The sequence below is a fragment of the Nematolebias whitei genome, chromosome 14 (genome assembly GCF_014905685.2).
Source record: "Nematolebias whitei isolate Nwh7 chromosome 14, NemWhi1, whole genome shotgun sequence".
In the NCBI taxonomy this organism is placed as follows: Eukaryota; Metazoa; Chordata; class Actinopteri; order Cyprinodontiformes; family Rivulidae; genus Nematolebias; species Nematolebias whitei.
In genome coordinates, this window is record NC_056511.1 from 6,976,435 (window position 1) to 7,003,906 (window position 27,472).

Genomic DNA, 27,472 nt, shown 5'->3' on the forward strand with positions numbered 1-27,472 from the left:
AAGAAAATGATTAAAATGACTGAAAAAAAGACAAAACTGAAGCGTGAACCAGGGGTTAAATAAGAAGCTCTAAGGGAGTGGTAGTGCAGAGGTTAGAGAAGGTGGACCTGTGATGGGAAGATTACCGGTTCAACTCCCAGTACCGACAACATCAAAAAATAGAGGTGGGATAGGTGAAGCACCCACACCTGCCTCCACCCTCAATTGCCCCACTCTGGGCCCTTGAGCAAGGCCCTTAACCCCCACCATCTACTCCCCCTGGCGCCCTAGTTAGCAGCTCTGCTCCACACAGAGGGCTGTGGTAGCGCGGCGGTCTTTGTGTCAGGAAGGACATCTGGCGTAAAAACAGTTGCCAAGTCTTCGTGTGACTGAGTTCGCTGTGGTGACCCCCAGAAGAAGGGAGCAGCCGAAAGAAGAAGAAGAAGGTGTTATGTTAAATTGTTCAATAAATGCTGTCTTTGTTCATTTTTTTTGTCAGAGTTTCTGAGGTCATTTCATCTTTAGAACCTAGAATCCTGTGTGCGTGTATTAACCCGTAGATGTCTAAAGAATGTATATATCACACTTTATACACGTTACACTGTAGACTCTTTGCAACAAGCAGCGTGGGGTTTATGTAGTTAAAAAAAAAATTAGTCCGTAATTAATCATCTGAGCAACTGTCGACTCTTTTCTCTTTAGTGAATAAATAATTCAGGTGCTCAGGATGTTTTGAAAAATAGAGTCCTTATCGATGATTAGATTATTAAAAAAAAAATGATGTTCTTGTACAAATACAACTCGCATCAGCTCAACACCAAAACACTTAAACATGTAGAAAAGCAGCAGGTAGAGGTAAAAAAAACGTCCTCGTTAGGATGTTGGGGGCTCACCTTCTCGCAGCGATACTCTCCAAACTTCACCCCTCTGACGATTTGCTGGTAAATGAGGTTTGTGGCAACGTAGTCGTCGACGGGGTCATGCCAGGGGCTGAAGATCTCCTTCCTGAAGAACAGTCTCCAGGGAGCGTTCCTCTCCTGCGCGCCCTGCTCCTTCGCGTACTGCTCACACTGCGAGACGGCGTCCATGACGTGATCGCTGCCACTTCCAAGAGACGACACCTGACGGAAAGATGACCCCGTCACGCGAGTCGAGTGTTTGTTGTATGGACATCACACGGTAGAAATAAATGTACAAGTTGGCAGTTTTAGTTTAGATCACACCTTGTCAAACAGAGCGATGTACAGCGAGAAGCCGAAACGATCCCTCAGGTTGATCTTGTCTGCCAGAGCGTTGCACAGCTCGAAGGCTGTGGTGGCAGAGTCTGCGAGGAGCGTCTTCGTGGTGCCGTCCATGAAGGTCACCGGCAGCATGATGGGCTTCTTTGACTTCGTGGCCTGAAGGAAACAAACGGAGTTCAAAGTTTTCATCAGCTGAACATGTGCTGCACAGGTAAAAACATTTATCATCAGATTCTTCTGCTCTTTACAGAGCGTTTCAGGTTTGAAGGGAGCAGACCGCAGCTCTCACAGTCCGGTACCTGCAGCTCCAACCAGGACGGCGGCTGCGTTCGTGTTCGGTTGACAAAAGTCCTCCTCAGTCGTTCTTCACAGTACGGAGCGTAACCAGGAGGACCGTTCTTCAAAAAGGTCCGTAAATACTGACAGAAAGAAGAGAGAAAACTTTCACCAAATCATCACAGAAGACATTTAAATGTCAGATTTATTTTGTGTGAAACAGAAGAAAGAATCTTCATATTTTATATGAAAGCAGAACAGACAGACATCTTCTCAGTCCTGAGCATGGCCGGCAGCCATCTACCAGATTTAAAAATATTTTTATTGGCTCGTTTCACTTCCTGTTCAAACCCCAAATATCAGCTGTAAACTGAACCCCACTTTATGTTGTCCGTGTTTAATAAAGTTTCACCGGGCAAACAGACGAACAAATGAAACTTGGTCGTTACACGCTCTTACTTTGACAAACTTCTCTGAGGGGGCGAAGCAGCCCACGCAGAGCGACAGAAGGATCCAGCCCCGGGCGTGGCTGCTTTTGGATGGGTTCTGGCTGAGCTGTTTGCAGATCTGACAGTAGATCTCATCTCTGAAACACAAAAGCAACTGATTAACAAAACATACTTCTTCACTTTTCTTCACATCGCGGTGCCTCCTTAAAACTTTACACTGATTGTCATGAGTATTTTTCTTTGTGTTTCCCTGAGATGACGTCATACAGTAAGATGCTGACCTGAGGGCCGGCCGTAAGATGCCGTTTCCAATAATAAAGTGAAGTTTCTCCAGGTTAGAGGTGGGTCGGTCCTCCAGCATGCTGTTCCCCTGCAGAACATAATCGCTGCCCTCCGTGAGCCGCCTGGTGACCTGAAACAGGTTGGAATATAAAACTTTACAACTTTAGAGGTGTTGAAAAGTTCACATCATCCTGGAAACCTTCAACTCTTGTTTTTAATTTTTTATATTTAAGTTTACATTAACACCTGATGGACTTACAACAAACGAAAAATGATAAATATATACCTGTACAGTAGTCCCTCGCTACTTCGCGGTTTGGACTTTCGCGGACTCTTTCGTGGTTTTTCAAAGTAAAATTGGACATGACACGCAACTGGCTGATTGACGGATGAGCCGCATGATCGGCATGGATTGTTTATTTAAAATAAATTAGCACCTGCTGCACTTGTGTGCAGCCCACAGCGGCAGGAGAAGCTTCCTCCTGCAGCTGTGTCATATCTCCTCTTTGCAGCAGAGAAGTGGGCGTGGCCAAGAGCACTGGCAGATGGCAGAGAAATGAAATCATGACATTCTGTGCTCTTTTAGAGCGTTTAGAGTTTAGAAACATTATTTAGAATATTGCAAGAAGGTAGGAAGGATTTAAAACACCTTTATATATACAGTATATATATATACAGTAATATATATATATATATATATATATATATATATATATATACTAAAATAAACTGGTACTTACTACTACCCCTACTTTGCGGTTTTTCACTTATCGTGAGGGGAGGAGGTGGTTATGGAAACCCCCACGATAAATGAGGAACTACTGTATATGAAATAAGATACAGTAACGGCAAAACAAACGTTCTTTCAATTGTCTACTAGTTTTGTTACCTCTGACTCTTAACTTGACTGCAGCCTAACAACAAGCGACGTGAAAAAACAAAAACAACACGTTCAATATTCATGTCTCTAAAAGCTGTGGCTGATACGAGCCTCACCTCCTCTGTGATCTTTGATTTCCTCTTCAGCGTCAGAGACACCAGTTTATGTCTGACGCTGTTTCTCTTCTGAGTGTCCGTGGAGCTGTTCTGTAGACACAAACACATTATAGAAACCTTTAAGAAACCTGACGGGTGTTAACATGAAACACTGACCAGTAGAGTTGCATTCGGGCACAAAAAATCAGATCTGACTGGCCCCAGCCCGTAGCCATAATTTCCGAACCCCACCCGACCCGACGAATTAACAGTAATTACATGACGGAACCCCAAACCTCCCCCAACATTTTTTATTAAGCTTTAACTGCTTATATAGTTATTAACGGTCAGCGGACGCGTGACTGATTTAAAGGGGGCAGATGATTGGAGCTGAGGGGGTGTTTGTCCTTTCATGGCCATCAAAGCGCATTAAATGCTTCCCCTGCTTCTGCCTGCATTCTGCATTATTCAGACACGGACCCTGCTTTGACATGTCAGATATTTTGTGATCTCACCTGTTTGGGTCATCTGCCGCGCACGTCCGCTGAGTGCAGCGGCTGAACGTCCATTTGGGCTGATGGATCGCTGGCAGTGGTCCATCTGAAGCTTAACTGAACTTTTTACCTCTTTCAAGGCCGGTCAGCGCGCAGTCAAATGGCCACGTGTGGCTGGTTGTACGGCAAGCCATGTGCCATATAATTGGATCGTCAGCGGCGCGCGACGGCTGACACAAACAAAAGCCCGACACCGAACTGGTCTGCACATTAAGCACATTATTATGACCCAGTCTGGCCCTAACCCAGGTCGGGCGGGACCGGGCTCAGGTTAGAAATGACAGCTCTACTAACCATCCTCGCCTCACCTCTTCTTCCACCTGCAGCTCCTGCAGCTCTCTCTTGTAGGTCCTCTTCCCGAGGGTTTCATAGATCTTTGTCATGACTGGGATCTTTTCGCTGCCGTCGTTGATGACCATTTGGTATTTTGGCTCTGGAAGATCCCCCATAAACCGCAACACGGTAATCCACACAGCTAACGCTGCCTGCAGAACACGACGGGGGTTGTGTCACAAGAAAAGCATAAATAAGGTCAACCTGCAGTTTGTTTACATTTGATTTTCAGGTCAGAGTGGATCAAATGAGAGTAGCTGCTTGACAGTATTTACCTAATAACACGGTGATAAAACATTGTTAACATCAACCTCACATTTTTCATTAGAAAATTTGTGTTTAGGATGTGAGGACATAATGCTCCATTTTCAAAAAAATAAAACATGTCCTCAATCTTGGAAAAACTCACTTCAGTGCAATAAAAAAAGCAACAAATCAAACAAGTACGTTCAAAAACTATAACGACTTGTAAAACAACAAGGCTACAGCGTGAGCTCCTGTAGTAAAATGATGCATGAGGCGCAGCAGCTTTGGATATAAAATGATTCATTTAAAACTTATACAAACACAAAAACTATTAATTTTCAACTGTTTCACACAAGTATGAACTTTGAAATGTATCGCAACACTGACAGTGGATTTCTCCAAATTTAAAAAAATCTAATCTTTAAAGAAGAAAAACATATTTTTACGTGTTATGAAGCGCAAACATCGTTTTATAATAAACATAAAGTTAAACATGTACTGTGAGTAAAATGTGCCATTTCTAGTTTTAAAATCAATTTGATTTCTTTTTATTTGACAGAAAACTTGTTCCAGAATAACTTGAGACAAATCCATGAGGCCTGCTCTCAGAGGAAAGCATCAACTTGAAAATGAGTTCTCGTGACTCAATGAGACTACCTGGATAAATAAAGGGTACATGAAAAAAACCAGCATTTTTCTCCTTAATATTGTGACCAACATAGATCTTCATAGATCTCGTAACTAGAACAGAAACATCTTTTCTGGTTGAAACAGACTCGAGTCGAGGTTCGAGCTGGTCGCTCTCACCAGCTGGTCTCCTTCATCCTCGTGAAACAGCAGAGGTTGCTTCAGCGGCCGTCTGATGTAGGAGTGAGTGGAAACACCCTGGAAGTAGGTGGCAGCAAACTTGGAGAACTTGTACTCAGACAAGTCTTCTTCGTCCTCGTCAGGAAGTGGAGGAGCTTCGTTCAGCAGCTCTTCTGCTTCCTCACCTCGAGGCGTCTTCTCCAAGTCCTGAGGAAACAGGTGACATCACTTCCTCTGGAAAACTTAAAAGACTGAGAAGAAGCTGAATGAGAGTGAATATTATTTAGAGCATTTGGGAGGTCGGAAATGTGATCTGCCTCCAGACTGAATGAGGAGTGTAAATATTTTGGAGGAGCTTATGAAAATAATGTGAGAGCTTTAAGTTTGAGTTCTTTTGTTAACAGAAAGTAAAAAACTCTGACCTTCATCCTCATCATCCTCATCTAATGGTACCACTTCCAGCTGGTGTACCACAAGGCTCAGTCTTAGGACCCACTGTTTTCACAATCTACATAAGTAATGTACTGTAGGTCAGATCACCCCTGATGCATCCTTACATTTCTATGCCGATGAAACCGTTGTTTATTGTCGAGCTAAAACTGCTGCTAAGGTTTTCCAGCTTTTACAGTCTGGATTCGACACCATCCAGTCAGATTTGTTTAATCTCATACTGGTGTTAAATGCTGATAAAACCAAAGGGATCTTGTTTTCAAACAGGACGTTGGTACCAGCAGTCCTTCCTTCTACCTTATCTTCGAATGGTGTTCCTATTGAGTTTGTTGATTCTTACAAATACTTGGGAATTTTGGCCGATGCACATCTCTCTTTTAAGCCTCATATCAAAAACTAGATAAAGAAATTGAAATTAAAATTGGGTTTCTTTTTTTAGAAATAGAACCTGTCTAAGTTTGAATGCTAGGAAATGCCTTGTAACTGCAACTTTCCTTCCCACCATTGACTATGGTAACATCATTTACATGAACGCCCCTACAAGCTCTCTGCAGCTGTTGGATGCTGCCCATCACAGCACGCTAAGATTCATAACTGTCTGTAACCATCGCACCCACCATTCCACCCTGTATTCACTGGTACATTTTTATCTTTAAATCACTTCTTGGTCTGCTGCCTTCATACATCTCCTCCTACATGTCACTTTGTGAGTGCAGCTACAGTGTGCACTCCCAAGACATCATTACCTGCAGCAGTGCAGACTGAACTAGGCAAAAGGGCCTTCTCCTACTCCGCTTCTGTTTCCTGGAATATCTTGCAAAAAGATCTGAAGCTCTCGACCTTGATCTCTCTAAGTGGCTTCAAACAACTGCTAAGTTCATGGCAAAAACCAACGCAGACATGTTCCTGTTCTTAGTAATTTTACACCGTATTATAATGTAGAACGTTTTTATTTTTTATCACTACTTTGATTTACTTGTCAATTTATATGCTTTTATGTGACTGTTTGTTGTTGTGTGTACCTCTGTGTTTGTTTGAACCAGGTCTCTCTTGTAAAGGAGTCCTCGTGGCTCAATGAGACTAACTTCTTTAAATAAAGGTTGAATGAATGAATCTTTTCCATTGATAAACTAATTATTCCCCTGAAGGGCTGCTCAATGAAACTGTAGTCAAACGTTTATGGATGAATAAAAACATCAACACGTACCTCAAAACCAGCTGGTCCTTGCCCATCTTGGTTCGGTAATGGTCCCGAGTCCCCGAGGAAACCGAACATCTGGTCGACCATGTCCGAGTGGTCAACGGGCCGCTCCTTCTCCCTCTCCATCTGCTCCAGCAGCTCCTTCTTCCTCCTCGACTCCTCCTTCTCCTCCCGCTCCCTCTCCTCCTGCTGCAGGGCCAGCTGGTCGAGCCTCACCTGGTGTTTCCGTTCAGCCTCGGCCTTGGCCCGCCGGATCGTCATCTGGTTCCTCAGCAGCTCCTCCTCGGCCAGGCGCTGGCGCTCTGCCTCCAGCCGATGCTGCCGCTTGGAGGGGAGGAACCAGAAGGAACATGGGTACACAGAGGCAGACAGGAGGAGGTTTTAGTCTTTTCTGTTAGAACGCAACAAGTTAGTAAAATAAAACAATGTGAGTTTGGGTCTGCGAGCTGCTTTAAGGAAAAATAAACTAAGTAAAAAGCTTTGATAGCAAAAAATTAATAAAGATTTGTTTAAAGAAAGTTGTGCACCCAAATAAACTCAAAATCTCTTGATTTAAACTCATATCCCCTTTTCAGTTAAAGAGCGATTCATGAGCACCTTCACTAGTTTTTACCGTTTTAAAAACGTTATTTAAAACTTCAAATTTGCTTTTATTTAAAATAATTTGAGATGTTCACATCATAGTTTAATTGCAGCAATAAAAATGGTTAAGCTGAAGTGAAAAAGTTCATTATTAAGCTTCTTGTTGCTTTTTTTGGTCTTTACCAACATTTTTCAAAACAACTTTGATTTTATGTTTTTTTTTCCACATCTCAGTGTGAGTCATAAAAAAACTTATAATTCATAAATATTCCAAATGCATTTATGATCACAACTCTTTGATACTAACTGAATATATATTACAATTATATTCATTGTCAAATATATACAAACAAATGGATAAAATTAATAAATCAACAAAATGTTTACAGATTTTTTTAAACAAACGCTCACAATCGTTTTTTTATTTAATAATGTTTTCTATTAAAACAATAAAACAATTCAAAAATACTTTATTAATCCCAAAGGGAAAACCTGAACATATGAAGGGATAATTTGTTAAATAATTGTATGACAGATTTATTTCACGTATCAAGAGTTTTTTGAAGGTTGAATTTGAGTTTTGTTTTAAGGGATTTAATTAATAATATTTATTTTCTGGTTATTTGTGTTATTAAATCAGATCTAATATTAATGGATTTTAAATAAAATCTGAAACAATAAATACTAATCCTGTAAAAAGTGAATGCACACCAACAATTGTAGTTTTGTTACAGTTTCCTTTTTAAAAAAACACTTTATTTGTTTTACAAAATATAAACAGAGCACAATAAAAACATTTAAGGTCGATAAGTATAATCATCTTTAACAATATTAGTTTCTAGAGAAAATAAAGACACAAAGGTGAAACATCTGAATGAAAAAACAACAAATTCATAAAAATAGGATTTTTTTTTTATTTTATTTTTTTACATTTTACCAACGGGAAGAAGGTAGAAGTTTAATAACTTCCTTTGCTTCATTCTGCCTTAAAAAAAATCTCCTATTTAAAAAATTATAAGTTTACGAGTCAAACAAACTAATTCATGATGAAATGTACTTTTTCACACAACCTCAATTATTTTAAGGCTTAATGAATTATATGAAGACATGTTGCTGTAAAAAACGTGGCTCTTAAGACATTTTAGTTGAGACAACAGACGGTGGAATTTACAGAAATAATGCACCTAACAGGCACTTTCACTGAATTTTAAAATGAACATAAATATCAATCCACTTAATTTACAGCTAACAGATGTTTCCCTAGTTTTACTTAAATGATAACAGCCAAAAGAAAATATTTTCTAATGATCCAACTACAAACTAGAAGGAGACATTCTGGTAAATACAAATTATAATTTAAACTGGAGGAAGGACAAACACTTAACTCCATTATATCTAAAGTTAAAAACAGGAGAACACGTTCCTTGTAATTTGTAAAGTAGATCTCCAGACTTTGAAACAACAATGTTGACTCATTTATTTAAAGGAAATTTTACAGAAATAATCTCTTTGCGTCTTTAAATGCTTTGATTTTGGTCATTTTACTCAGTATTTCAGGCTCTAAGAGTTTACAAAAATATAAACGTAACACTTTGTTTTTGTTTCCATTGTTCATGAGCTGAACTTAAAGATCTCAGACTTTCTCTTTGTACACAAAAGGCCTTTTTATCTCAAATATTCTTCACACATTTGTGTAAATCTGTGTTAGTGAGCACTTCTCCTTTGTTGAGATAATCCATCCACCTCACAGGTGTGGCATACCAAGATGCTGATTAGACAGCATGACTACTGCACAGGTGTGTCTTAGGCTGACCACAATAAAAGGCCACTCTAAAATGTGCAGTTTACTTTTACTGTATTGGGGGGTGGATGGCACAGTGGTGCAGTTGGTACAGCTGCTGCTTCTAAGAAAGCAGATCGTCGGATCAAATCCCGGCCCGGGGCCTTTCTGGGTGGAGTTTGCATGTTCTCTTCGTGCATACATGGGTTTTCCCCAGGTACTCTGGTTTCCTCCCACAGACCAAAAACATGCATGTTAGGCTGACTGGTAACTAAAATGTCTAATAACGGTCAGTTGAGTCATCTGGACAGATTTGTTTTTGCGGAACTGATGAAACCCTCCGGCTAGAGGGCGAAACGTCTTTCCACCTAGAAGAAACTGTCCAGATGAGCTGACTGACCATTATTGGATTTTTGTACCTGGATGATTGAGCATGAACTTTGATGTCTTGAACCACTCTGGCTGTGGCTGCCTGCCTGGGAGGAGTCGACGGGGGACTGTGCTGTACGCCATCAAATGTGAGCGTTTACCCACTCAAGTCAGTTACAGTGATGAACTGCTGTCAAGTGGAGACCCCAATGAGAACAACAAGCATGCAGATGAGCTTTCCTGAGATGGTTTGGCAGTTTTGCAGAAATTATTTGTTTATGCAAACCGATTGTTGCAGCAGCTGTCCAGGTGGCTGGTCTCAGACGATCTTGGAGGTGAAGATACTGGATGTGGAGTAGAGCTGTCATTTCTAACGCGGGCCCAAAGCCCGGCCCGACCTGAATTTAGGGCGGGCCGGGACAGTGTCGGGTTTTTGGCCGTGATCCAATTAGATGGCAACATGGCTTGCCATACCACACGCGAGCTGACCGGCTTTGAAAGAGGTAAAATAAAGTTCAGTTAAGCTTCAGATGGGACTATACTGCCAGGAAGCGATCCATTGTCCAAATGGATGTTCATTCAGTGGATGCGCGCGGCCGACGACCCAAACAGATGAGATCCCAAAGCAGACATGTCAGAGAGGGATTTAATGCTTTGACGGCCATGAAAGGACAAACACCCCCTCAGCTCAGATCTTCTGCCCCTTTAATTCAGCCACACACGCCCGCTGACCGTTAATAACCATATAAGCAGTCAAAGCTTAATTAAAAATGACTTTTTTTTGGGGTTCAGACCTGTAATTACTGTTAATTTGTGGGGTCGGGTTCGGAAATGATGTCCATGGGCTGGGGCCGGGTCGGACTTTTTGGGCCTGAATGCAACTCTAATGTGGAGGGCCTGGGCTGGTTACACGTGGACTGTGGTTGTGAAGCCAGTTGGATGTATTGCCAAATCCTATGAAACGCCTTTGAAGACGACTTATGGTGGAGCAAAACATTCAATTCATGAGCAACAACTCTGGTGGACATTCCTGCAGTCAGCGTTATTGCATTCTCCCTCAAAACCTGCACATTTTACAGTGGCCTTTTATTGTGGTCAGCCTAAGGCACACCTGTGAAATTATTGTGCTGTCTGATCAGAATCTTGATAAGCCACACCTGTGAGGTGGATGGATTAGTTACACAAATTTGTGAACAATATTTGAGAGAAAAAGGTATTTTGTGTACATATAAAAAGTTTTTTGTTCATTACATATGTAGCTATGACAATGACAAAAAAAAAATCAAGTTACAAAACACATTTTTTTTCCGTATCAGTATTTTCACACTGATTGGACTAAACAAACTAGTTTTGTGTCAAAAGGAGAGTAAAAAAAAAAAGCAACCCATGGAGCAGCTTTGGTGACAAAAAAGGTAGGGTTAACTCCAGCAGAGCTTGTGAGTAATGAGTGCAGAGAGTCACACAAATAAACCAAAAACAGTCCAGAAAGAAAGCAGCAGAAAAGTAGGGCTGAAGAGAAAGAAGCTCACACAGATCAAATTAGACTTCTACTTGAGAACATTAGAGTTAAAAAAAACAACAAAAAACAGTCCACGTGCTAACAACCAAAACTGTTTCATAAAAGCGATCTCAGACTTTTGGAAAACTTTGGTTTTAATATGGCATTTCTCTAAAAATAGTTTGTGAAACGTAAAATGCCTAATTACTCCAAAAATTGTGTATTTGTAACACTTTTCACCCAAGTACCTCGCCATTATTTTACAGACACAATGCATTCTGGGGCAATGACGCACGTAGGTTGCAGTGGAGACTAAAACACAAGGCGTCCAGGCTAAAAAGGTATAATGTATGACAATATAGTTGTAATGTATAACTATATTGTATTATGCACAATAATTGGGTTGAAACTATCTAACATTATCAACTTGTGATGTACAGTTCTGCTGGTAAGGCGAAAGCGAAAAGGCTAAAGCGAAAAGGCTAAAGCGAAAAGGCTAAAGCGAAAAGGCTAAAGCGAAAAGGCTAAAGCGAAAAGGCTAAAGCAAAAAGGCTAAAGCTGCGGCGTGCCCCAACAAATATCCGCTGTTCGTCCTCCACCCACGGGGCAGCATCAAACCAGTCGTGTGTGCACTTCCAGTGATTAATGTGTGGCTGTGTGATAAGCCTGGTTTATTTATTTATTTATGAACCTTTATTTAACCAGGCTAATCCCACTGAGATCACAGATCTCTTTTGCAAGGGAGGCCTGGGCCTGAAGGCAGCCTAACATGCATGTTTTTGTTTTGTGGGAGGAAACCGGAGTACCTGGAGAAAACCCACGCAAGCACAAGGAGAACATGCAAACTCCACACACAAAGACCCCAGGTCCAACCAGGGATTGAACCCAGGACCTTCTTGCTTCTGAGCCGTCGTGCTGCCTGGTTGTGCATTGCTCTGTGATCCAGGTAGAATGAAGTTTCACGGAGCAACCTGTCTATGCCATTTACCCAGAATGCATTGCAGCGTAAACAACACGGCAACGTCCCTGTTATTTTAAAAAAAATCTATTAAAAAAATTACCAGCCCAGTTTTGTTTATTTTTTATAGCAGAAGCAAATTTCTATCAGATAAGATTTATTGTTCCAACTAGTCAGAGATCCCTTTAACATTTTTGAATAATTCATTTCAAACTAAAATTGGCAATTTGACTTTTTAATTATCTCCAAATTTGCATCTTATTAAGGCATAACGTGAACAAGATGTTAGTTTTATTCATCTCTATCAAATGTTTGACAAATTACGTTTCTTTATTGTTTAAATTTGCCCTCAGAACCAGTAGTCCTGTCTTTCAGGAGTGTCGACAACGAGGTATACGTAGCAATAATAAACGTAATAACCATTTACCTCGGCCCTTAGCCTCTGGCAGAGGCGTCTGGCTATCATGCCTCTGGTGTAGGCCTGGATGGTCAACACGGCTCGAAGGCGCCGGCAGAACGTCTGTCGGAGGAGGAAGCCTCGGCAGCGGGCTTGAATCAGAGTAATACGGTGGCGGGTGATCCGGTAGCTTCTGTAGTACTTCCTCGACCTGCAGACCGCCTGCAGGCGAATGAAACCGGACTTCATCTGAAAGAGAAAAACATTTTCCAAAAGTCAATCATTGTGGGTTTAAAGTTTAAAATAGATTTTTATACATTTACTGATTTTCAAGATAACGTCTTTCACAAGGAATGAAAAAATAAATTAGATTGAAGACGTTAGAAGCTAAGTTTAAGACTTGTTTGACTCACAATCTGGTAGTTTTTCCTGCTTCGATAACCCCTCCAGAGCTTCTGAACAAAAATCACGGCACGTCTCAGTCTGAGGAAGTTTGTCCTGAAAAAGAAACAAAAAATTTGATTTCAAACCCCCCAAAAAATCTAAAAACTTTGTTTTTAAGGTGAACAGTGAGTTTCAAATACACATTCAGATATTAAAAATGTTAGATTCCTCTACAAATTCAATCTGAAATAAAACAGAACATGGTATAGACTACTTTTCTTACATATTTAATAGAACAGTTATAATGCAGCCCTTAGTTATGAATAGTAGACATTAAATTGAGACGATATGATGGATTTGCAGTTTTAATATTTCTCAGCCGGTAGTTTAAGGCTTCTCAGGTTCCAGCTCAACTTTCTCTATAACGTATGTAAATAAGCTGCTTGAAGCACATCTTTAACGTTTCCTTTGACTCAACTCTGAAAACCCTTTTGATTTTAACACAAACTTCAAAGTAAAAGCCCAAAGGGTGCTCAAAATTCAGAAAAACTGCAGATAAAAGGTAAAATATCTTTTCAGGCTGTGCAGCGTCTCTGAATGTGTTTAAGGAGTGCACTTGAGAAGCTGCTTGCCTCGCTCTAAGTCCACGCACGGCCTTCTGGATGAGGATGACCTTGTCTGTGATGGCCTCGTCCCGCTCGATCTCCAGCTGCATGTCGTGGTGGTCCTGACCGGCAACAACACAAAGACACAACAAGACTTATAATTTGTTTTATATTATAAACAGGACAACGTTTATTAGGTGCTGCCTCTGCAAGTAAGATAATCAGTCTGACTGTGTGTTCTCTGTGGGAGAAGGTACCTTCTACATGGAATAACCAACCTTTAGGAAAATCTTAGTTTTTCCGATCTGCCAGTCTTCATGTTTACCCAGCCGGGCCGAGACAATCTGCTGACAGGTCCCCCGCAGGTCCGCCTGGACCCAAACAACTGTCAAAATGACGACTCACACGATAATAAAGGCATTACACATTAAATTCAAAGAATCAAGGTTTTTCATTTGTCATTCCACCACATGTGGTACATGTTGTGGAACAAAATTGTGTACACAGGGTCCTAGTTACATCCAACAAAAGTATTAAAATGTAAAAGAAAAACAGTAATAATAAAGTTAGAAGTTCTGCTTTTTGGAAAACTTACATTACACAGACATGAAATCTGTAAGGAAACGCTTCATAAAAGTTAAATAGTTTGATATGAAACAAGTGCTGCAGGGCAGAAAAACATGTTTTTTTTTCGAAGGGGGAAACTTTTTTGCCTCAAGTCTACATACATTTGAAAAAGTTTTTATTAAAGAGTTTTCACCATGTAATTAAAAAAATTAGACATTTGTTATGTCATTGCAAAGGGTCATAACTCCAGTTAGACAGGGTGCAGCACAAAATGCTGATATGTGCATCATCAAAATATTTCCCACCAATCCAACAAAGTTAAGTCAGATCATCTGGACGGTTTCTTTTTGTTGAAATGTCTTTCGTCCAAAAGACTTCATCAGTCCGAGGAGCCACAACAAACTCTGTCTTATAAATAGTCATCAGACATAATCAGTCCAAGGAGCTCTATCAACAAAAAGAAACCATCCAGAGGACCTGACTTAACTTTGTTGGATTTTTCTACCTGGATTATTGAGCATGGATCAGGATATTTCCCACCAAGTTTCATCAAACTCGTTTCAAAGGTGCGAGGAGTCGAGCTGAAAAGAAAACTGCTGACGGACAGACGACTCAGCCGTATCATAACACAATCTTTCGAGCGTGTACAAAGAAATAAAAGCAAAGCGGTGAGGCTGACCTGAATGTGAGCAGGTTTGATGCCGGGCATCAGGACTCGATAACGATCCACAAACTCAGCAAAGCTGTATCTGATGGGATAACCTGCTCTCCTGATCCGGATGGTCTCCATCATGCCCGAGTAACGCAGCTGACGAATACACAGCTCTCTGTCAAACAACTGAGAAGAGCACAGAAACACGACGCTCATCTTTGATACTTTTAAACTAAAAATATGTCAAGAGTTTTGTTTGGTCTGTTAGCTGTTCAGCATCATTCCTGCACAAGTTTATTATTTTTACCTCAGATCATTAGCACTTTTACATAACTTTGAATACAGTAAAAAATATGAGGTGTGTAATTTATCATATTTTAGTTTGTGTATCAATAAGAAAAGCACTTTTTTCCCTTTGTTTAGCTCAGATACAAAAATAGAAATAGTTTTGAATATTTTTTTGTCTTTCAGGATAAACACCGAGTCCGTTCATGTCCAGCAGAGGTCAGTTTCTGACTCGGAGACACTGACCATGGGTTTTTTGAGCTCGTTGGGTTTTATGCAGCGGACAAAGAACGGCTGACACACGCTGAGCGTCCTCATCAGCATCTCCAGGGAACGTTTAAATTGGCTGCTCAGAGTGGGAGAACGCTTCCTCGTCTCAACACCCTGAAATAAAACACACACACACGCATAAACACTGTGCACAGTACATGTTCAGTACATATCCACCACAAAACCAAACGTTTAGATTAAATAAAAAACATAAATAAATTCAACACGCCAACAAATAATATTAATCGTAAATTATAATAATGTGTCCAAAAAAAGCTTAAATATTGTGTGAACATCAAGGATTCAGCTCTCAGACCACATATTTAATAAAAACGATTATTTTTCTCAGTATGTGGAGGGAAACCAGGTGATCAGTACCAACACTTAATAAATGTATTCAGATACAAAGTACAAACCAGGGTGCACGTTTTATAATTAATGCACACAAACACAGGATACAAGATAAAATCTAACTAATCTGTTTAATTGTTTTAAAAGGAGAAACCCTGTACTGAAACTAACGACTACATTTAGTTTATGTTTCTTCTTTATATTCACTTTGGTTTCTGCAACAACAAACTACTGCTGTGAAGTAAGAAGTGGAACTTGGGGAACCAGAAACGCTGCCAGTCACATTGTTGAACTTTAGGTAACGTTGAAGCAAAAACACACGCACGCACGCACGCACACGCACGCACACTGCGGGATGTTGATTTTACCTTGGCAGTGGGGGTGCTGAGCTGCTGATAGCCACACAGAAACTGACGTTAAACGTAAAAATGGAAAAAACAAAACAAAGAAAACAGCAGAGAGAAAAGAAGTCTGAGGAGAACAGCTGGAGAAGGTAAACGTCACCAGTGAAATTACCACCGGATGACCTTAAACAGCAGAACAAGACATAAAAAAAGAAGTGTGGAAAAATGTAAACGTGTCTTCTCTGCTGGTCTTACCATGGCAACATCCGCCTGGAAGATCTGCTTGATGAATTTGTTCTTGGACGAGTGGACGAGCTGGATGATGTCTGTGTGGAGGCTGTCTCGATTTTTCTCCAGAAACCCTGAAAGAAGAGAAAATACAGAAAAGATGCGACTTCAGTGAGTACACGGGTGGTGTTTGACAGAACAATGTTTCACGAACAAAGAAACTTCCATGCTTCAGCAGAAACAGTGAAACAAAGTTAAACAAACAAGACAAATTAAATACCAATTACCGTAATTTCCGGTCTATAAGTTGCTACTTTTTTCACAGGCTTTGAACACCGCTGCTAATTTATGGATTTTTATTTAACGGGCTAACGAGCTTCACGCCACCAAAACATTTAGCCTCGTCGCACCCAGGCGCTCATATAGCTGCCAAATACACGTCTCTCTTGGGGGGTGGGTCCTCGTGACTCAGTGAGACTACCTGTATACATAATGGTAAAATAATTAAATAAAATTACCGAACAGGTCACAGTGGACCAATGAAACGAGGAAGGGAGAACAGGGAGGGGAGGAATCCCCCAAGCACAAAGCATGTGGGGGGGGGACCCCCCTGCATGCACAGAGCAACTGTTGCTCCGTGAAGCACAAGCTTGCAGCAGGAGGAATATGAAGATAACGATCAGTGACTTCCTGTTAGGCTGCTGTATTTTTTTCCAACAACGAAAGAGAGACTGAGGACGTGTGTGATGAAGTTTTTCTGAGGCTGTTCAATTCTCACACTGAAGAAGACTACTTCAGTGGCTTTAGTGCACAGGAGGAAGATGAACGTAGCGATCAGTGTCTTTTCCTGGTAGGCTACTGTATTCTTTCAAAAAACAAACATTTTGCAGGAGCTCAGGAACAAACATTTACTGTATGTATTTGTGTATGTCACCGGTACGTATTTAATTAAAAGTTTAAAAAAAATCTTTGTGTAAATATCTCATGTCACGATGTGGACACCCGCAGCTTTTAGTGGGGCTGTATATGTACAAAACTGTTATTTATTCATTTATTTTCATTTAGTGTGCATGGCTTATATTCGGGTGCGCTCTATAGTCTGGAAAATACGGTAATCACATTTTTATTCCTTTGTTAATTTAACTATTTTTTTTTAAATATTTATTTTTAATAATTTATTTTAAATGAGGGAAAACGGTAAACTGCTACACACTGTCGACACTACTACTTTAAATAGAGTTTAAGGGCCATTCAGGCCTTACAAATATAAATATCTTAACATAAAGCTTAATCTTAGGTGAAAATAAAGGCAATAAAACATCCAAGTTATGACCAGGAAACACAAATTGAAGGTGGGAAGAAAAAAAAAACAAAGATTAAAATGTCTACTGGAGTAGAGAGGTACCTCTGGACTCGTAGTGCACCATTCCAGCAAAGTGCTGGATGCCAAACTGGGTTTCGTAGCTGTTTTTAGGAGGACTGTAGTTGGAGTTAAGTTTATGCTGCGAGTTGAGCTTATACAGCATTGTAGCATCTGTCCCCTGTAAAACAAAAAGGTACATAAATTAAGTTTTTAATTGATAACAATAAATTTAAATACAGCATTTAAGAAAAGGTTCTGACAGATAAAAGCTGCCATCTCGACCATCTCAAGATTTGAACTAAAAGATGTTTATTTTTAATCTGACAGCAGCTCTGGAATGACGAGTTTCACACGACGTACCTTAGGAAACTTGCTCTCTTCATCAATAAGGGAGATGATGTTCATCGGTTTGTTGGCAATCATGTCCAGCGCGTCCTGATTATCCGTGAACTCGATGTGCTGCCAGCTGATGTCCTCCAGGTTGTACTCCTCCTGCTCCAGTTTGAAGACGTGTCGAACAAAAAACTGCTGCAGGTTCTCGTTGGCGAAGTTGATGCACAGCTGCTCAAAACTACAGCAGGGACGGGACGATTGATCGATGGACCACAAGAAACGACTTCACACACCTCGTTTTGTTTTTTAAAGGTAAACACAATTTTCACCTGTTGACGAAAAAGTTCTCAAAGCCAAAGATGTCCAGAAGTCCAATAGATCTTCTTATGATGCTACTCTCACAAGAAGGAGGTCGATAGATGGCAGCGTTAATTTTATCTACAATCCAGACAAACAGCCTCCCGTAGATTCCCTGCACGATAAAATACAACACAAAGTGTCAGCAATCACATGGATCAAGATATTCAAATCATCAGTAAAATGAAGCTTTTTCTATTTGGAAACCGATCGATGCGGAACTCAAATAGTGGGCGGGTTTTAACAAGTTGTTAAACATCTAGGTTTATCTACATTTGTAAACACTCTGCTTCTGTCAAGCATCCTACCCCCCCCCCACTCGACGGTTCGGATCCCGACTCTTCTCCGATGAAGTCACTCTCTGCTCGTTGTTGACCATCTCCACATGTGAAACCTCCAGGTGCCCCCTCCGTCTGTTCATGGCTGCTGCTGCGTACGGCTGCCTGGTTAGCTCGGTCGGCACTCACCCCCACCACTCTTTTAGGGGTGGAATTTTTTTTTCTAATGACATAAGTTTCAGCCCCTAAGGCAGCTCGTAAGTGGCTATTGTGTTTAAAATGAATGTTTATGTAATTATTTTCAGTTTACAAATCCAGCACAAGTTTTATTCATTCAAGGCAGTCATATTTGTTCATAACTTTATTATTAGTAAGCCTGAGAGTTACCGGATCCAAGCAAACAGTTACTGGAACGCACCTTGTCGAAATGAGTTCCCGGATCCTGTTCAGGCAGGATCCAGCTCAAACTAAGCCCTGACACAGTTAAAAATAGCATAACATCCCTAATAAACCTCACAAAATTTGTACAAGCAACACCAGTTCTACATTAACTAGGGAGTTCTTGTTGATTTATGGATTTAACCATAACTAATCTAAAACAACAATCCCAGCAGCACAGTTCAATGGATTCCTATATGAAGTTTTTACTGTTATTAAATAATAATTACCTTGACAAAGGCGTCCCTGACATCCAGGCTTTGCTCCACACTCAGCGGCGTGGTGACACTTTCGCCACGTGTGATGAGGGTCCGAGTGGTCAAACACACCATCACGTCTTTAGGCTCCACCTGCGATACACAAAGACAAAGATCAGGGGAAAGAAACTCGACTATTTCTTCACTTAACGTGTCGTGAAGCAAAGTAGATAAAACTGTGCGTCACTCTAAAACTCAACCATTGGTCTGGGTGTTTCCTGGAGTAATTCTGAGTTCAGGACACTGATTTGTTTGGTCAACGATTAATCTAAAAATACCAAAATCTGATGCTAGAATATTTTAGTATACAAAATAAATCATTGTAAACTAAATGACTGCGAGGTGCCCAGCTCCTTTGACTCTAAAATAGCAACAAACCATCACTCTGATCATTGAGCTTCACAGCTGACATGAAGTTTGCGTGCCGACATGCAGTATTTGACTTTTCTCCAAACATGCTGCTGGTTATTTTAGCAAAACATCTGTCGAAAGGACGTTTCCAGAAGTCTTCAGGTTAAACTTTACGAACAGAAGATGTTCTTAAGGAGTTTTGAGGCTTCTTAAGCCTTCCAAGCAAGCCATACTTGTTTATTCTTTTCTAATGGTGTGACCACAGAGTAAACATGCTGGAACCATCACTCCTGGGAAACTTGGGATGTTAATGGGTTTATTTACACCAAACAAACAAAAACGTGCAGCTACATACGGTAGATAAACTGTATTTATGCTGTGGTACACACCTCCATGAGGGAAGCAGCAGTCATCAGATCAGGAGATCGCACAACCACACAGGCATCCAGGTTGTCGTATGTGCGAGCTGCAGGAAACATTAAATGTGTTTTAAAATCCTCCACTTCTCTGTGAGTCATGCGACAGGTGTAGGTTTTTTGTTTACACACCCTCAAACCGCAAGTTGCCCATATGCAGGATGGAAGCCAACAGCTTGGAAATCTCACAGTTCTCCGTCTCTGTGAACATGAGGACCTTCATGGCTGACAAGATGCTGGAATAATCGCCGAGGTCGTCACGACCGTTGCATTCTGTGCACTTTCCCTGAAGAGCGCAAGAAACAGAAAGCTTAAGGTTTTAGATCATTCCTAACTGGTTCTGGAAACTCCACTGCTGGTTTGTTTGATATTTCTCAAGTCTACAAAGTTTGTTTTATTAATAAATACTTTAGTATGCAGTCGTCCATCCATTATCTTTACCCGCTTCTTCCTTTTCAGGTCGCGGGGGTTACTGGTGCCCATGTCCAATCACAGTATGAGAGGCAGGGGACACCCTGGACAGGTCTCCAGTCCATCACATGGACACATAGAGACAAACAAGACAAACAACCATTCACTCTCTCTCTCTCTCACCTAGGGACAATTTAGAGTTACCAATCAGCCCAACATGCATGTTTTGGGTTTGTGGGAGGAAACTGGAGTACCCAGAGAAAACCCACGCAGCATGGAGAGAACATGCAAACTCCAACCAGAAAGGCCCTCCGTCAGGGATTTGATCTGGCAACCTTCTTGCTGAGAGGCGGCAGCTCTACCACGGCATCACCGTGCCACCCAGGATCCAGTCATTTACAAGAAAAACAAATCTAAGCCTTTTTTTTCCATTTGAAAGAGAAAACTTTTTTTTTTGCCATACTGTCCCCTCAACAGAAAGTTTAAACCAGTGGTTCCCAACCATGGTCCCTGAGGAACACCACCCTACATATTTTAGTTGTTCCTCTGCTCCAACACACCTGATTTGAACAAAAGGTGATTAACAGGCTTCTGCCAAAGGCAAGGAAGTAATTAAACCATTGAAACAGGCGTGTTGGAGCAGAGGAACATCTAAAACACGAATGATGGTGTTCCTCAGGGACCAGGGATGGGAACCACTGGTTTAAACAGCCTGTATAATACTTCACAACCCTGATGTTAAGTATTATTATCATGGCTTAGATTACAAAAGTGACACAATTTTGGCACTTCCATATGGTTTCTTTGCATGTACACATAAAAATGTGTTTTAAAAGATGTTTTGTTGCTTTTGTTTATTATATTTATGAAATTAGAACATTTCTTTTGAAGCACAACAATGGCAACCATTTGTGAGCATGAAGAGCCACCTTTCTGCTCCAGCATCTGCAAATGTCAACACGTTCATAACCAATCTGATGGCCACAGCTGTAGCCTCACCATGGTGAGGTAGGAGTAGTCTGCAGCCAGGCCCAGACCCAGTTTAGCTTTCATCTCTGGAGCCATGCCCCTCAACATGCAGTAGAAAATGTGGTAGTTCCTCTCATCAGGAGCCTGCAGGACAGAGAAACACGTTAATCACTGGGAGTGTTCGCTACAATTCACTTTGTCGTTGTTATCCAATATTATATGATAAAGCAAACTTTATTTCTTTGTGTAAATTTGTTTTAGACTCATTACTGTCCTTCATTAAACATAAAAACATTTAGAGCAATTCAAGTGCAAAATGTAAGCTTTTCTTTTAATAATAATTCGTATTTTTCTTTTAACGTTAATAACTAAGGTATGTTCACATTAAAACTTTACATGTAAATTAATGTACAGTGTCTTGTTTTATAAACAAAACAACTCCAATTCAATGTTAAATATTTTCAGCCTCATCAGTTGAAAAACATTCAGGTCAGCTGAATGAAACTCAGTCAAACATCCATCAATAACTGCCCCCACACTTGGTGAATAATGAAAATCAAACATGGTCCAGCTTCTAAATGTCACACTTTATGTAAAGACAAACGGATTACAGCGTTCAGCACAAGCCGAACTGAGTAACGTGTTGTTCTAACGGACGATGATAAATAAATGAGACCGTCTGACGTCTCACCTGCCGACAGACGCGAGACTTCTCCAGGAGGTACTGCTCTATCTTGGCTCCTTCTATGGCCCCTCGTTTGTTGAAGTGGATGTCTATATACTTCCCAAAGCGACTGGAGTTGTCATTACGAATCGTTTTGGCATTGCCAAAAGCTGATAACGAAAAGCAGAAATACAAACTCTGAGCTGGACTGGATGAATGAACTACTGGCAAAAAAAACCCCACCAAAATCTAAATGATTTGACTTTTGTATTTGTTCTAGTTTTTAGTAAACCTTTAAGTCAAAATTACCAACAAAAAAAAAATAAAAGTGTTACAAAACATCAAACTTATAGAGGTTGTCTCATGAAAACTAAAGTAAAGAATTTGAAAAATCCTCGGTTTTAAAACACGGCTGTCAGAAAAGGACTGGACAAACCGTTTGATTCCGAATAATTTGCTGCTGGAAATAGAAACGAGCAGATGAAAGTTAACCTTCGAGGATGGGCGTGGCCTCCAGGACCTGCTGCTCGATCCAGGAGTGCTGACCGCTGATGGCTGCGAGGAACTGCAGGATCAGCTTTGTGCTCTCCGTCTTCCCAGCTCCAGATTCTCCGCTGCCACACAGAAAACCATTGTTACTTTCTTTCTTCTCACATGGTCTTCAAAGCTCTTAACTTTGGTACCACAAGTAGAAACACATCTGGTTTCATGATAAAGAAAGAAGTTCAAACCTGATGATGCAGCACTGGTCCTTGTTGTTGCGCTTCATGTTGAAGTAACAGTTGTCAGCGATGGCGAAGATGTGTGGCGGCATCTCTCCTATCTTCCTATTGGTGTAGAGGCGGATCTGGTCAGGAGTGTAAATGGGCAGCAGCTGATATGGATTCACTGCGACAAGGATGGAGCCTGTGTACGTCTGCAGGAGACCAGGAACAAACAAGTTCCAGCTGAATGAACACACCTGAAATAACCTTAACTCAACAAAAGCAGAGAGATGCTCTCTATGAGACGTTATTAGCAAGCACGGCTCTGGACGACGCAGAAACACAAAGCAAGAAACATCAAACATTTCTGTTGTGTACTCTGACAGGAGCTGCACATGGAACTAACATATATGACGTGCTCGTTGTAGCGGATGAGCAGGTTGCGGAGGATGCCAGCTTCGTTTAGATCGCCCAGTCGAATCATGTCCTCCACCCCGTGGACGGAGGTTGGATGCATGGGCTTGATGTTGATGGAATTCTGAGGGGAAATCCAACGTTCCTGTGTGAGGAAAGACAAAAAGTACATCAGAGGAGCTGTGTCTGAACTTAGAGCACATCTAAACTGGTGCCTGTTCAGGCTTAACCCCAAGTTTTCTTTACAGGCTGTAAGAGTTTTGTTTTACTGTCAGTTCAGTTACATTGAAAGACTAAAAGAAAAAAGAAGATCCATCCGTTGGGCTCAAACAGTTAGTTTCCTTCCTGCTGTCATGATGACTTACCCGGCCTTCATCATCCAGAACCTGGATCTGTCCAGAGTCGCAGAGTTTCACCACAGCTCCAACTGGGACGTCAAACTCTCGTCCCGTCTTGAGGTCCAACCACACATAGTCCCCCTGATAAACCCAAACAACAAACAGACATGACTGATCAGATATCAGGAGTAGAAAAGTTAAAAGAGTCGCTAAATTAATTTTTTTTCTTCTTCTTTCGGCTGCTCCCTTCCTCAGGGATCGCCACAGCGAACTAACTCACACAAAGACTTGGCGATTGTTTTTACGCTGGATGTCTTTCCTGACAAAACCACTGAGCTACCACAGCCCTCTGTGTGGAGCAGAGAGCTGCTATCTATGGCACCTGGGGGAACAGACAGTGGGGGTTAAGTGCCTTGCTCAAGGGCCCAGAGTGGAGCAAATGAGGGTGGAGGCAGGTGTAGGTGCTTCATCTTTCCCACCCACATTTTGATGTCAATCTGGGGAGTTGAACCGGCGACCTTCCAGTCACAGGCCCACCTTCTCGAACCTCTGCACCACAAATTAACTCACATAATTGATCCCATTTGTGGTTAACTATTTTTAAACAAACTACAAAGCTGCTGTGCATCCTCATCAATATCCCCCCAGTAATAAATCTGTTTGTTGTTGTTTAATCTGGCTCATGGGCGATCACACACTGACGCGATCAGATTATCTGAACTCCCCACACAGTGGGAGAGAGAGAAAGACAGTGCAGCCTTTCACCACGCATAAATAAATGACGAAGTATAATATTTTTGTCTCATTTATTTAACTGGGTTCTCTTCATCTACTCATGGGACTTGTGTAAAAACCTGATTATGTTTTAAGTCATATTGATGCAGAAATATAGAAAATTATAAAGAGCTCACAAACTTTCAGGAACCACTGTAAGTGGGGAGGAAGTACAGAGTGGTTAGGCAGGGAGTATCCTCGCTGAAGAATAAAGTCACAGGGTGATGCGTGGCATTGTGTGGTGCAAGTCAATGCTTTCAGTGGGGAGGGAGCTCATCTTAAAGCACATCTCTGAAGCTCGTGAAAATGTTGAAAATGAGACGGACACAGCAGGATTGCCTCGCTGACTGAAATATTTGCCATTTCAAATTGTTTAAAGGTGTCTAATAGATTTTTTTCTGTGTCCTTTTCTTCTTAATTCTATTAATGAACTCATCTCGTCTTATCACCATGTTGGTGATAAGACAAAAACAAAATAACTGTCCAGAGGACCTGACTGAACTTTTTTTAAATTTTTACCTGGATTATTGAACATGAACTTTGATGTTTTGAACCACTTCGGGCATGGCTGCCTCAGAGGAGTCGACAGGGGAAGAGGGCAGGACCCAGAAACCATCTTATCACCATCAAACTGGTTGGTCCACTATGTGAGTGTGCTGCTTGTGGGACTCAAGTTTGTTGTGGCTCCTCGGACTGATGAAGTCATTTGGATGAAGGACCAAACTTCTCAACAAACAAAAAAGAAACCATCCAGATGACCTGACTGAACTTTGTAGGACTTTTTACCTGGATTACTGAGAATGAACTTTGATGTTTTTGAAGTCATGTTTTAAGTTAGTTAATAATATTAATAATAGTAATAATAATAATAATAATAATGTATTCATGCAGGCCAATATTATGTATTTGTATTTGAAAATCTTAACTTCTTCAAAACAATTTAGTAAAAGTTTGTTCTTAATTTCTTCCTCATCTGTAAATCTCTTCAGCTCCTCCAGTATTTGGCATTAAATGGAATTTAAAAATTATACCGTAACGGTAAAGTGCTATGGGCCGAAACTTGTTTCTTCAGGTAAGAACCAAAGTTATTACATTTATGACACGAACTACGAATGTTTTAATCTTGATCAGACATTTTCACTACCCAAATGTAAAAAAAAAAAAACACCTGTGTGTTTTTAAGAACAACCAGTGGTTTTGAGACTTTCAATTCTTAATAGAAAAGGAAGCTGCTGGAAAATCTCTTCATTCCAGTAAACACTTGGGCACAAAGTTCAGTTATCGGCTCTACAGTCTAGACAGCGACCTTAAGTGTGCTATTTTTACTTCTGTTTACCATCATCCAGACTTATTTTCTTGAACAGGATTCACAGCTGAAGCTTGGAGGAGAGACCAGATCTCTAAACATCTCCAGGATCTCATCAATGAGAAAAAACAACCGATGCTCTGATACAAACGAACATTCGAGGCTTTTTATATTTACAGCATGTCTTCCCCACCTAATTTTTGTTGTTTATATTTACTTTTTGTTGCCTTTTGCCTCTTTTAAAGTTTACTGAATTTACATTAAACCACTACATTCACTTTGCAAGTTTTCAAAGGCGCTTGGATGTTAAACTGGATCTTTATTTACATTTCTTTATGGAAAAGAGACGAGCTTTAAAACTAATTTAGCTGCTGGCATAATCTCATTTATCGATCTTATCCTCAGATGATATTCTAATTGCTTTCTGCTAATCTGGGTTTTAAAGAGACCTTTTCATGAATGGGGCTAGGGCGATGTAGAGATGAATAAATCTTCAGAGCAGAACCTCAGCAAAGAAAAATCAGCTACATACAGAAGTGTCTGCCTTTCAGTAATTAGGAAAATGAAATGATCTCCTAAAAAAAGTTAAAGATAAAACAGACTTGAACCTTTTCAGCTTAAGATATTAATGTAAAATCAGCTGTTTTAGAGCAGTGACTTTCAGTCAGATGGTGTATATTTAAAGATTTACAACAATTCTGTTCTCCACAGAGGTTGCACAGAAAAGTCATCTCTATTCGCCTCTAAGCTGCTGCACAGCACAGACAATACGACGAGACGTCATGAAGCAGGAAGCGCTAGAAACAGTCATCAAAGGCGACTGTTTCCATGGTTTGTTCTGTCATTATTAACGACAGGGGTCAAGAAACGACAAACTTGAAGACAAACGGCAAATTACATTATTCATCTTTGCACAGTTGCACTTTCCTCCAAGCCAGAAGGTAAAACTTACAATTAGAAAATCCAGAATTTTCCATTTTACAATTCCAGAATTAGAAACACAAACCAGAAAACATCTAGAACTTTGGAATTGAACAGTGTCTTACAGAGCGCAGGGATTAAAGCAGAAAAAAAGTTTGACTGATTTTTTATTTTGTCTACACCTAGAAGTTTACTCAGATACCCCCCCCCACACACACACACACACACTACCACACATTTCAGAGCTTTTTCCTGCATACAGATCACTTCTCAAAGGTTTTCACACAAAGGGGAGAGTACTGTGTACAAGACCTTAATAAAAGTACAGTTGTGTACTGTGTACATGAGCTTAGTAAAATGAAGCACCATAAAGACCAACGGTTTCTGAAGGAAGAGATGGTTTTAATAACTTTTCTGTAGTTTACTTTTAGAGGAGTTGTCAGATATATTTTAATATTTTTTTTATTTTTTAATTTGTCAGACTGACAACATTTCTCCCTTGAGATTATTATTTTATATAAAGGGGTTATATTTACAGTCTCTCAGCTCAGGGGCAGCACGGTGGCGCAGTTGGTAGAGCTGCCACCTCTCAGCGAGCAGGTTACCCTGGTTCAAATCCCGGTCCGTCTGCCTTTCTGGGTGGAGTTTGCATGTTCTCTCTGTGCATGCGTGGGTTTTCTCCGGGTACTTCGGTTTCCTCCCACAGACCAAAAACATGCATGTTAGGCTGATTGGTAACTCTAAATTGTCTCTATGTGAGAGTGAGAGAGTGGATGGTTGTCTAGTTTGTCTCCATGTGTCCCTGTGATGGACTTGGAACTGTCCAGGCTGTCCCCTGCCTCTTGCACAGTGACTGCTGGATATGGGCACCAGTGACCCCCGTGACCCCAAAAAAGAAGAAGCGGGTAAATATAATGGATGGATGGATGATAGATGGATCTCAGCTCATGTAGCCATTTAATTCAAGTTGTGTTTATTTGTCATACGCAAGGTTAACACAATGTTAACACAAGGTTAACACAATGTCAACACAAGGTCAACACAAGGTTAACACAAGGTCAACACAATGTTAACACAATGTTAACACAAGGTTAACACAATGTCAACACAATGTC

The 27,472-nt window shown here is 40.8% G+C and overlaps 1 protein-coding gene across 1 annotated transcript in view; it reads right to left on the minus strand.

Moving 5' to 3' along the window:
- myo7ab (myosin VIIAb) overlaps positions 1-27,472 on the minus strand; it is a 41,437-nt gene that overhangs the window by 11,233 nt on the left and 2,732 nt on the right. The window contains exons 2-29 of the mRNA XM_037687803.1: positions 23,384-23,497; positions 23,011-23,163; positions 22,632-22,816; positions 22,393-22,514; positions 21,928-22,070; positions 21,267-21,380; positions 19,989-20,142; positions 19,830-19,906; positions 19,063-19,182; positions 18,089-18,231; positions 17,787-17,997; positions 17,469-17,604; positions 16,091-16,197; positions 15,117-15,254; positions 14,613-14,771; positions 13,645-13,737; positions 13,394-13,488; positions 12,791-12,875; positions 12,408-12,626; positions 6,800-7,117; positions 5,143-5,349; positions 4,065-4,241; positions 3,224-3,313; positions 2,227-2,357; positions 1,956-2,082; positions 1,520-1,639; positions 1,203-1,376; positions 873-1,100 (exon numbers count right to left, since the gene is read on the minus strand). Coding sequence (XP_037543731.1) covers positions 873-1,100; positions 1,203-1,376; positions 1,520-1,639; positions 1,956-2,082; positions 2,227-2,357; positions 3,224-3,313; positions 4,065-4,241; positions 5,143-5,349; positions 6,800-7,117; positions 12,408-12,626; positions 12,791-12,875; positions 13,394-13,488; positions 13,645-13,737; positions 14,613-14,771; positions 15,117-15,254; positions 16,091-16,197; positions 17,469-17,604; positions 17,787-17,997; positions 18,089-18,231; positions 19,063-19,182; positions 19,830-19,906; positions 19,989-20,142; positions 21,267-21,380; positions 21,928-22,070; positions 22,393-22,514; positions 22,632-22,816; positions 23,011-23,163; positions 23,384-23,497 — 4,140 coding nt within the window. The remainder of the gene's footprint in view (positions 1-872; positions 1,101-1,202; positions 1,377-1,519; positions 1,640-1,955; positions 2,083-2,226; positions 2,358-3,223; positions 3,314-4,064; positions 4,242-5,142; positions 5,350-6,799; positions 7,118-12,407; positions 12,627-12,790; positions 12,876-13,393; positions 13,489-13,644; positions 13,738-14,612; positions 14,772-15,116; positions 15,255-16,090; positions 16,198-17,468; positions 17,605-17,786; positions 17,998-18,088; positions 18,232-19,062; positions 19,183-19,829; positions 19,907-19,988; positions 20,143-21,266; positions 21,381-21,927; positions 22,071-22,392; positions 22,515-22,631; positions 22,817-23,010; positions 23,164-23,383; positions 23,498-27,472) is intronic.